Source organism: Erigeron canadensis, chromosome 7, assembly GCF_010389155.1.
Source record: "Erigeron canadensis isolate Cc75 chromosome 7, C_canadensis_v1, whole genome shotgun sequence".
Taxonomy (NCBI): domain Eukaryota; kingdom Viridiplantae; phylum Streptophyta; class Magnoliopsida; order Asterales; family Asteraceae; genus Erigeron; species Erigeron canadensis.
The window spans coordinates 96,510-108,660 of NC_057767.1; the positions used below are offsets into that span (position 1 = coordinate 96,510).

Sequence of the window (12,151 nt, forward strand, 5' to 3'; positions counted from 1 at the left end):
TTTTAATTGCTTATAAATAGAAAATGCTATTCCAAAAAAGAAAAGAAAATGTAAACATGAAAATTAAAGTGAAATATGCATGCAACTTGGGACTGTGGGAGTGCTATCCACTAATCCACCCCACTGGCCCACTAACTCAGACCCACTTGCAGTATGTAGCTGGGCTATCATTGGGCTTGTGGTCTTGGATTGCCAAGTCCATAGACGTATCAATACCATACGTTGGTGATTTTGGGTACACTATCCCTTCTACAAATCAATAAAGTTCGAGTCTCTAAGAAGTTAATGAACACATTTTGGAATTTGGATTCCAAAATATTTGGTCTTTTAAAGAGATTAATAGCTTAATTATATTATAAATAGGTATTAGGCTCCTTAAAGGTGTTTAATTAGATGAGCTTTTTGAAAGAAGTTTCTTAATATTTTGAAAATGAATAAGCTACAAAGTAGTAAGCCCTTCTTGTGGCTCTAAATAACACAAAAGCTAATGATCTTAAATTGTTAATTGTAAAGACTCATGTGTAATTTCAATGAGATGGCTTATTCTCAATAACATAACCAATATCCAAAGTGACTCATAGCAATATGGCAATAGAAAAGGAAAATCGCAATGAGATTTAAAAAGGACCGGTAACCAAACAAGATAAAAATAAAGGGAAAATTACTCCAATAGTCAAACTTTGTCCAAAATATACACTACAATGGTCAAGATTTTCTTACCACATACTTATATTAGTAAGAGATACTAATACCCAATCAAATGATGCCATGTGTTTTTTTCCGAACATGTATATTAATCTTTTCCTAAGATTGTACTACGTGATGTCAAAATAAGCATTCTATCATAATCTGGACTTCATCTTCCTATGATTTGCTTTCTTAGTGTTTGGTGCGTTTATTTCTTCTGCAAAATCTAAAGATGATACATGCAAGTCTTGATTTCCACTTTATCTAAACGAAGTCTGTTAATATATATATATATATATAGTGATCTTATGATTCGAAAGAGAATACTAAGTTTTTTGGTACGTGATCACGTTAAATAAATACATGTCCAGTAATTATTTAAGCCTACGAGGTAACATGAAATGACACGTAAACTCTATATAATTAATTTATATTATTAAAGTAATATATTGATTAATTTGATTATGAAGTAATTAATAAACTATTATAAGATTAATAGTGTTTATTAATTAATTGAAAAAGAAAGTGAAAAAGTGAAATTTACTTTGAAAAACTAATCGGTCTGATTTCTGGGCCTACACTAATTTTACTCTATACTCGATTTTTTGGGTTTACAATAGTTTTTCTTTTCTCTCTTTTTTTACTTTTCCATTCACAAAAGTAAAACAAGAATCACAGTAAAAATATTTTTACAATCTGCTGACCGTGATTAAAAAATTTTAAACATTAGGGTTTAAGAAATGAAAAACAGAACATTACCTCCACCCCTTTTCCTCAAACCCTAAAACCCTAAAAACAAAAACACACACAAAAACAAGCACACATGAATTACAGATTCCAAAATCTACTAGGAGCACCATACAGGGGTGGAAACGTCGTCGTTTCAAACAACACCCATTTAATTTCCGCAACAGGAAGTCGTGTTTCAGTAACAAACTTAATCAAATCCGAAACGACAACGTTTCCTTTTCAATCATCATCAAACATATCCCGACTCGCCGTCTCACCTGACGGCTTGTTCCTCGTAACAATTGACGACAATTCACGTTGTCAGTTGATCAATGTCGCACGCAGAGTTGTCCTGCACAGGATCACTTTCAAGAAACCTGTTTCTTGTTTGGAATTTAGTCCCGATGGCAAGTATATCGGTGTCGGGTTAGGGAAATTGGTTCAGATTTGGCGGTCACCGGGTTTTAGTAAGTCGGTTTTTCCTTTTGAGTTGGTTAAAACTTTTGCTAATTGTAATGATAAAGTTACTTGTATTGATTGGAATTATGATATTGATGAATGTTGTTATTATTTGCTTGTTGGGTCTAAGGATTTGACCGTTAGATTGTTACGTTTTAATGAGAAAACGCGGTTTAAGAAGGCGGATGATACGGGTAACGAAAAGGGTGAAAAGGGTAATAAGCCGTTTATGTTTTTAGGACATAGAGATGTGATAGTTGGAGCGTTTTTTGGCGTCGAACCAACTAGTAAGAAGGTTAAAAAGGTGTATACTTTATCACGTGATGGTGCGATATTTGTGTGGGAGTACAAAGGTGGGATAAGAGAAATGGGTGAGCCGGACTCGCCAGGGACTCCGGGAAGGGATATGGAGGTTGACGACGTGAGTGTTGGGGGTGGGAATGTGAGAAAACGGAAGAGTTTGGATGGTGAGGGAGGTATGGAAAAAGGGAAATGGGAATTGGTAAAGAAGGATTATTTTATGCAAGCGCCGGCAAAGTTGTCGACTTGTGATTATCATAAGGGATTAGAGATGGTCGTTGTGGGGTTTTCGAGCGGGGTGTTTGGGTTGTATCAGATGCCGGATTTTGTTTGTATACATTTGTTGTCGATATCTAGAGAGAAGATAACTACGGCTACTTTTAATGATCTTGGGAATTGGTTGACGTTTGGGTGTGCAAAACTTGGGCAACTGCTTGTTTGGGAGTGGAAGTCGGAAAGTTATATATTGAAGCAACAGGGTCATTATTTTGATGTTAATACCATTGCATATTCGCCAGATTCCCAACTCTTAGCTACTGGTGCTGATGATAATAAAATTAAGGTTTGTTACTCTCGAATAGAAGAGGGTGTTTATATCATTCTCTATAGGGTTAATAGTTATATGTACATTTCTGGTTATTTTTCATGTTGTCACCCTTCGTTGTTCAATATTGCTTTTCTGGTAGAGATCATATGATTATTGTTTATGTGAAATAGAACTAATCAGAAAAAGTAATCAGAAAAAGTAATATGCAAACAACTTACAAAAAATGATTTCTCTGTGTTACCTTAGAGAGAAAATGCAGTATTAAAAAAGAAGGTTGAGTACTTGAGTTATGATTCGAAAAGCTGTTTTGCAAATCCTTAACACCCTTGTACATGTGACTTGAAAATTTTGTAATTTGTTTGCTTGTTATAGGTATGGACTGTATCGTCGGGATTCTGTTTTGTGACATTCTCTGAGCATACAAATGCAGTTACTGCATTGCATTTTATGGCTAGCAACCACTGTTTACTAAGTGCATCCCTAGATGGAACTGTTCGTGCATGGGATCTGTTTCGTTATCGTAATTTTAGAACTTTCACCACCCCTTCTTCTAGACAGTTTGTTTCCTTAGCGGCGGATCAAAGTGGGGAGTGATTTGTGCTGGAACGCTCGATTCATTTGAGGTATCAATCCCTAAATGTGATTTTTGACTATCCTTCTTTTGTGAGTTGTCTTGACTCAGCATTTTCTGTTCTCTTTAGATCTTTGTCTGGTCTATGAAGACGGGTCGATTGTTGGATGTTCTTAGTGGTCATGAAGGTCCAGTTCATGGATTGATGTTTTCTCCTACAACTGTAAGTTGTGGTTTCTAGTTGTATCTTTACATGTTGTAAATATCTATGTGCTTGGAATTTGCATTCGGGCTGTTTATATGATTAACACGACTTGAAGCTGTGGTAATAATTGTTTTTGTTTAATAAACAAGTTTCGGTTTTAATTATCTGTTATGTAAAAGCATGATTATTTGGGATAGAAGTTTTATACTAACTGCAGCAAAACTCTATTTTTTTTAGAACGGCAAACTATCCTACTCCTAATTTCTAAGCTACACGATTGTCTGGTTATTCCAGGACTTCTGAAAAACCCTCCCAATAATCCACCCTTACAAATATAGGAAGTGGGACTAAAACCCGGGTGGATTACCCCAAGGACCATACCGATAGGCCACCAACCCCATTGGCAGCAAAACTTTATTTTTAAGGGTAGAATCAAGTATTATCCTCTTTTGAACATAATCATGCTAATTTTTTTTACTTTTGCTAATCAGTTACTTCCTTCTAAGTAAATACATTATTTCGTTAATCTATTAGCTAATTTTATAAACTGTTCAATTTTTTCCAAAAAAAGTTCATTTCTGTTATCATTTCAAAAATAATTCTTTGGTTTACTTGCTTACTTTTTCTTTTCTCATATTACAGGCAATTCTTGCTTCATCTTCATGGGACAAAACTGTTCGGTTGTGGGATGTGTTTGATGGAAAAGGTTCTGTAGAAGCATTTCCTCACACCCATGATGTTCTTACAGTCGTTTATCGTCCAGATGGTAAGCAATTGGCTAGTAGCACATTGGATGGTCAAATTCATTTCTGGGATCCAATTGATGGCTTGTTAATGTACACCATTGAGGGGCGTCGAGACATTGCTGGAGGACGCTTGATGACTGATCGTAGGACAGCAGCCAACTCTTCATCTGGCAAATTCTTTACGACTTTGTCTTATTCTGCTGATGGCAATTACATATTAGCTGGAGGAAGTAGTAGATATATCTGTATGTATGATGTTGCTGATCAGGTTAGTTTCTTCTTTCATTTCCTTTTTCGTGAAGTTTTTTTACTGATTCTGTTTGTGAAGCTAATATCACTTTTCTCCTAGATATCCAGAGTTGAGAATTTTGACCTGTTTTTCTTTTGAATTCATTGATTTGGGTTATATTTCTATCACCAGCGGGGCCAAATAATAATCTTCTTAATGGAAATGGGTCAAATGAGTGGAATGTTTCTAATGGACATATCTAAATCCCCGAGATCTTCTAATCTTTTAACCCAATAATCATTCATAAAATCAGATTTTATGGTTTTAGACCAAAAGGGGTAGGTGTCATCCCATCCGACATGTAAAGAAAAATTTGACTTGTCTGTCACCTGACTCGTTACCTTGATCGCCCGTTTGCCATCTCTGTGTTTGTCATATATGAAGGGAACACAATCTATCAATTAAGTAGCAATCAATTTCAGATTAGATACTTAAGCTACGAATAACTGGATATGATGAGTGGCATCTTACATTCTGTTGACTCGGAGGTGTACTAGTAAATATGTAGAGTTGGCAAAATAGATGGTTTCGGTAATTAGGTCCAAAGGGTTGTTTTTGGTACTGGCCAAAATATTGTTGGTGGGGTTAGGTCGACCTTAGGATGCAAATATGTAGTAAAAACAATCAATGTATTGCTGAAATGATTCAGAAGTCTTTTATGCAAAAAAGAATACACCTTGGATGATTTTCGACTAGTTTGGCCATTTTTTGTTTTAGTTCTATTTTTCAGATTTTACGGGTTTGATCTTTTATATGGGGCTGAATTGACATGCCTACTAGTATGCCAAATAAGCTTTATTGTTTAATACTTCGCAAATCATCTCTCTTTGTTTTTGATTTCATTTCTGTTGATTATTCATACAAAGTTGGTCAAATTTCGCCATTTTCTCTTTGTTATTCAGATAGTAGACTATTAAAAATGTCATTTCTGTTGAATGAGCAGGTATTGCTGCGCAGATTTCAGATAACCCTCAACATGTCTTTGGATGGAGTTCTTGATGTTTTGAATTCCAAGAATATGACTGATGCTGGTCCTTTGAATCTAATTGATGATTATGATAGTGATATAGATGATGGTATTGATAAACAAACACGAGTTAAGTCGAGTTATGATCTGCCAGGAGCGGTGGCTAACCGTGGAAGGCCTATAGTTAGAACCAAGTGCATAAGAATTGCACCTACCGGGCGAAGCTGGTCAGCTGCAACAACAGAAGGGGTTTTGGTTTACTCAATGGATGATAATTTTATATTTGATCCCACAGATCTTGACATAGATGTTACGCCAGAGGTAAGAAAATTTTGATTTATGTATCAGTTTACAAGTAAACGTTGCATTTACACTGTTTTGTTTAAACTGCAACAGATTCTGATTCCTTTTATCAAATTAATAGATAGAGCTTTGTGGATAATCTGTTTTGTACAAACTGCAACAAATCTACCTAGTTACCTTTCTAAAACATTCATTCCTGTTCTACATTCGTCTCTCTTATCAAGAAGAATAGCCATTCTGGTCGCTTTCTATCTTTTAATTTTCGAAACAATGATAATTTGTGTATCATTCAAACAAGTGAACATCTTATCTTTCCAACTTCAGACTGCAGAGACATGCAAAAACTACTTTCGACAGCCTATATATTGCAAGTTTGCAACTGATTATGTGGCCTGGCTGTTTAGTTTACGCCACTTTCAATCATACAAACCCCTACAAAAAATAGTTTATTTGATGGTGATGGACGCCACTAATGATAATTTCACCTTTTTTGATGCACAGGCAGTTGATGCAGCGCTTGATGAAGATCAATCGAGCAGAGCTTTAATCTTAAGTTTACGCTTAAACGATGACGGTTTAATCAAAAAGTGTATCATTGCTGTTCCTCCAGTGGACATAAAGCCTGTAGTTGCGTCAGTCCCTTTCAAATATCTAAATAGATTGATTCAGGCTTTTGCTGAGCTTTTGGAAAATTGCCCCCATTTGGAATTTATTCTTCGATGGTGTCAGGTATCATATGCATACTCCATACTAGAGGTTGTAAATTGGGCCAGAGGAGGGGTGTGCAATGGGTCAAGATGGGTTGACCTGAATCATTTGTTGCTCTTTCTTTGAAAGTTTTTTCAGTTAAGTTTTGTTTAATATCATACAGAAAATCTTTAGTAATAATCTAAATATTCGAATCTAGTGATTAACGATTTACTTTGGGCAACTTATAATCCCTTCTGTTTTTAGCTTCCCGGTTTTTATATATCTAGTAAATCAGATATAAAATGTTAACTGGTGTGTTGGGTAATAGGTCAGAATTATTACTTTTTGGTATGGGTCAAAATGAACCGAGTTAGGTTGCATTGAAAGCACTTGTTATCGGATGAATAAAGTTTTCTTTGGAGACTATCAGCTTGTGTCCTACACTCCTACACTCCTATTTAGCTATTATTTTCTGTGAGCTGTAAGAAAGAAAACACAACCTAAATTGACAAGTGAATGAGTTGAAAAACAGTTTGTTACATTTCACTATACTCTCTAGTTTGTTTAATTCGTTTGATATAAACTACAAAAAATGTAATTCACTTTGCTTTGCAGGAGCTTTCCAAATGCCATGGTCACTCGATTCAGCAAAACTCGCGGAATCTGCTACCTTCTCTCAAATCATTGCAGAAGGCAATTACAAGGTTACATCAAGATTTAGGCGACACATGTTCTTCGAATGAGTATATGCTTCGATATCTATGCTCCACAAGCTCCAAGCCATGATAACTTATCTACAACGTATGTTATAGTATTTGGGAAGATTGCCAAAGAGTTGGCTCGTTACATTTGAGATGTCAATTTTTGTTAGTAATGTGTGTAGGTTATTACTATAAATACAGTAGTAATTAAGGCAGGATTTTGTTGGTTTTTCCATAAACTACGCCAGGGCCTATTTGTTACAAACATTCTTAGATCATCTTCATCTATAGTTTAAAGTTCTATGTTGTAAGCATTTTTCCTATTTATCACAAATTAACGCTTGCTGTGAATACATTGACTAATCGACTCATTTACAGTGTGTTACTTTTTAGTTGTTGATAGAGCAAAATTATCATGTTGAAATTTTTTTATGAAAAATGATAGGGAAGCCTAAAATAAAAGTCATAAAAATTGACCTACGCATATATAGCTTACATTTGGCAAAAAAAATTTAAATACAATATCTTTTACCAGATTTCCTGTTGTACCCCTGATATAAAGTTGGGGTTTGTAAATTGTAATTTTTCTCTTATAAATACTTCACATCCTAGATTGGCTTTTATCAATCTTCCACCGCCACTGAATTGGTTTATTTCGGGTTGGAGACATAATTCAGTTTATTTGTTGCATTTGCAGATAGTAGATTAGCAATTGAGATTACACGCAACCATCTAATAACATGCGAACAATTGGGTACATTAGTAATTCTTCTCACCTATTGGTTCATATGTTTTATAAGTTCAACGAGAATGCTATATTAGGTCTTGTATGACTTAGCAAGAAACATGAATGCTCCAATGGCACTTAAATATGGTATTTCTCGACCAAAAATTTCTTCATCATCTTTCGGGGGTCGAAATGGATCCTTTTCAACATCAAGTGAGCTTACAACCATTGGAGTATGTAATGGATATGATTTATCCATAGAAAACCTTTTGAGTAATTTTCTTATATATGATTCTTGGTGCACAAGGATTCCATCTTTAAGATGTTCAATTTGTAATCCAAGACAAAACTGTCTTTCCAAGATCTTTCATTTCAAACCCCTTTTTCAAATACTCAACCGCTTTTGATAGTTCCCCGGGAGTTCCAATTATATTTAGATCATCCACATATACAACAATAATAACATATTTAGATCCAGATCTTTTTATGAATATGCATGGGCAAACTGAATCATTTTTATAGCCTTTTTTCAACAAATACTCACTAAGGCGATTATACCACATGCATCCAGATTGCTTTAATCCATATAATATCGAATAATGTTCTCGAGAACTTCCTTTACATGATTCAGGCAGGTTGAATCCTTCAGGGAGTTCATATAAATTTCAGTATCAAGTGAGCCATACAAATAGGCAGTCACTACATCCATTAGACGCAAGTCAATACCTTCTTATATTACCAGACTAATAAGATATCGAAAAGTTGTTGCATCCACCACCGGAGAATATGTCTCCTCATAATCAATTCTGGGTTTTTGCGAAAATCCTTGTGCCACCAATCTAGCTTTATATCTCACAATTTCATTTTTCTCATTTCTTTTCCGCACAAAAACCCATTTATACCCCACGGGTTTCGTACCCTCGGGTGTAAGGACTATCCGTCCAAAAACTTCTCTTTTTTCTAGAGAGTTCAATTCTGCCTGAATTGCGTCTTTCCATTTTGTCCAATCATTTCTATGCATGCATTCATTAACAGATTTTGGTTCTTGATCCTCATCATTTTCCATCACTTCTAGTGCTACATTTTATGCAAAAATATCATCGACGTCGATTTCATTTCGGTTCCATACTTTAATAGACATGATATAATTTATTGAGATCTCTTCATTATCAGGTACCTGAGGTTCTTCTTGAACCATCATGTCTAATGTCTTTTCAGAAAGTTCTCTTGGTTTTTCTATTACCTCGACTTGGCCATCTTGGACATTTGCTTCTTTATGCTTTCAAGGATTTTTATCTTTAGAACCGATAGGTCTACCACGCTTCAAGCGTACCTTAGACTCATTAGCATTGTTAGGTTGCGCTGCTATAATGTCAACCTTAGCTGGAGCATTAACAACTGGTATATGTGATTTAGTCACTTTCTTTGGGGTCAGTGAATGCGTCTGGTAATTGGTTTTCTAATCCTTGCAAGTGAATTATCCCTTGAATTTCCATTTCACATTGTTTAGTTCGATGATCAAGATGAGACAATGATAATTCTTTCCAACTTAGTTCACTTCCCAGATGTTTGTTCTCCCCCCCCCCCCCCCCCCCCCCCCGTAATGTTGGAAATAATGATTCATCAAAATGGCAATCAACAAATCGAGCCGTAAATAAATCCCCCGTTGATGGCTCTAAATATTTTATTATAGATATTGATTCATATCCAACATATATTTCGATCCTCCTTTGAGGTCCCATCTTAGTACGTTGTGGTGGAGCAATTGGAACATATACCGCACAACCAAAAATTCTTAAATAGGATATATTTGGTTCCTGACCAAAAACCAATTGCAATGGGGAGAATTCATGGTAACTTGTTGGCCTGATACGAATTAGCATTGGCGCGTGTAAAATAGCATGACCCCAAATAGAAACTGGTAATTTTGATTTCATCATCAATGGCCTTGCTATGAGTTGAAGTCGTTTTATAAACGATTCAGCTAGCCCATTTTGTGTGTGAACATGAGGAACGAGATGTTCAACTCGTATCCCAATAGACATGCAATCATCATTAAATGATTAGGATGTAAACTCACCGGCATTGTCAAAACGAATAGTCTTTATTGGATAATATGGAAAATGTGCTCTCAATCTTATTAATTACGCAAGTAGTCGTGCAAATGCCATATTGCGACTTGATAATAAGCACACATGTGACTATCTAGTAGATGCATCAATTAAAACCATAAAATACCTAAATGGTCTACAAGGTGGGTGTATAGGCCCACATATATCCCTTGTATCCGTTCCAGAAAACCAATAGATTCATTGTCTATTTTAGATTGTGATGGGCAAGTAATCAATTTCCCTTGTGAACAAGCGGCACAAGTAATATCCTTAGCCTCAAGGATCTTTTGATTCTTTAAAGAATGACCACAAGTTTTTGATATAATTTTTCGCATCATCGTAGTCATGCCAAATAATAAAATTATCCATAGTCGTTTTGTTTCATGACAAGATTTGATTCAATATCATGAATCTTAGTATAGTATAATCCGGAGGAAAATCTGGGTAATTTTTCTAACACATGCTTTTTACCCATTATCGTATGAGTAATATGAAGGTACAATCTCCTTCATTTGTAGTCTCAATATGGTATCCATTCTTACGGATATCCTTAAAACTTATCAAGTTTTTTTTGAGACTTGAGGGAATATAGTGCATTATCAATCTTAAAATATGTTCCTCCCGGCAATACTATATTTGCTCTTCCGGAGCCATTTATCAATTTTGCACTACCAACAATTGTGCTAACATTTCCCTCTATTATTCTCAAATGAACAAAATATTTTCTTTTCTTGAGAATTGTATGTGTAGTTGCATTATCCACTAAACACATGACATCATCATCAAGAGCCAAATGCTTCTTACAATCCATGTTCTTCAAAAAAACAACACATATATATAAATAAATTATTTCATAATATCAAAATTATAATAAAAATGTCAACCAACAAAACAATTTACCATCACAAGTTCAAACAAAAATGCTAAAATGTCTTTAAATAAAAACCATGTAAGACAAACTTAAAAAAAAAATTAAAATAAGTAAATTGTTGTTGGTGTTGTTTTATGGATCACTCATTGTCAAGAAAATCTCCGAAGTCCAAATGAGTTGTGTTAGCTTGGACTTCATGACCATCAAAGTCTTTACCAATAGGGCTATCAATTTTTCCATCATCTTAAACAAAGTTTACTTCTGTCCTTTTTTTCCTTTTTTAAGGTATTGTTCATAAAGTTCCACTAGATGTTTAGGCGTGCGACATGCACGCGCCCAATGGTTTATGCTTCCACAACGATAGCAACTATTAGGCTTAACATTGCCATCTCTTTCAAAGTTTTTCATGTTTCCATTGTCATGCCATTTTCGGTGGTTGGCCATACGCTTAAATGTAACATCACGAGAATCCACTCGGCCATATCCACGGCCTTGGCCACGATTACGACCATTACCACGTCCTCGACCACCTCCACGACCACGTCCATGACCACGTCCATGCCCACGATCATTTCCACGTCTCCGACTACGAATTTGATCATTATATGAAGTAACATTTACTTCAGGGAGTGGTGCACTGCTAGTGGGACGGGTCTCACAGTTTTTCATTAGGATCTCGTTGTTTTGCTCAACAAGTAGTAAGCATGATATTTAATCGGAGTACTTTTTGAATTTCCTTTCACGATATTGTTGTTGCAAAACAATATTTGATGCATGAAAGGTGGAGAATGTTCTTTCTAATATCTCCTCATCAGTGATCTTTTCACCACATAAAGTCATTAAAGAAGTAATTCGAAACATGGTCGAATTATATTCACTGACAGACTTGAAATCTTGCAATCGCAGGAGACTCCATTCATAACGAGTTTTCCGCAGTATTACTGTTCGTAAGTGGTCATAACGGTCTTTCAAACCGTTCCAAAGAACAAGTGAATCTTTCACAGTGAGTTATTGATTTTTCAAAGCTTCATGGAGGTGATGGCGTAAGAAAATCATTGCTTTGGCCTTTTCTTGATCAGTGCATTTATTGTCAGTTTTGATTGTTTCACCAAGACCATTAGCCGCTAAGTGGATTTCAGCATCCAATATTCATGATAGGTAGTTTTTTCGAGTAATGTATAGGGCCAAAAACTCAAGCTTTGCAAGATTCGACATAATGAACTATAGACATACATAAAAGTAACGGAT

At 35.4% G+C, this 12,151-nt stretch overlaps 2 protein-coding genes across 2 annotated transcripts; one reads left to right on the plus strand and one right to left on the minus strand.

Annotated features, from left to right (window-relative positions):
- The first annotated feature begins 1,467 nt into the window (after nt 1-1,467).
- Nucleotides 1,468-7,545, plus strand: LOC122607196 (periodic tryptophan protein 2-like). Its single transcript, XM_043780123.1, is given in 8 exon segments — nt 1,468-2,737; nt 3,095-3,308; nt 3,311-3,345; nt 3,424-3,516; nt 4,141-4,512; nt 5,477-5,821; nt 6,305-6,532; nt 7,109-7,545. Coding segments are annotated over 8 exon segments (2,685 nt in total). The 5' UTR covers nt 1,468-1,510; the 3' UTR covers nt 7,280-7,545.
- A 3,613-nt stretch (nt 7,546-11,158) lies between these two features.
- Nucleotides 11,159-11,572, minus strand: LOC122607051. Its single transcript, XM_043779975.1, has one exon. It carries the CDS (start codon nt 11,570-11,572, stop codon nt 11,159-11,161), a length of 414 nt encoding a protein of 137 aa, XP_043635910.1.
- Between the last annotated feature and the right edge of the window lie 579 nt (nt 11,573-12,151).

Bases quoted from the DNA above. Each gene is read 5' to 3' on its own strand.
- LOC122607051 (XM_043779975.1), bottom strand. From the start codon at position 11,572: ATGAAAAACTGTGAGACCCGTCCCACTAGCAGTGCACCACTCCCTGAA.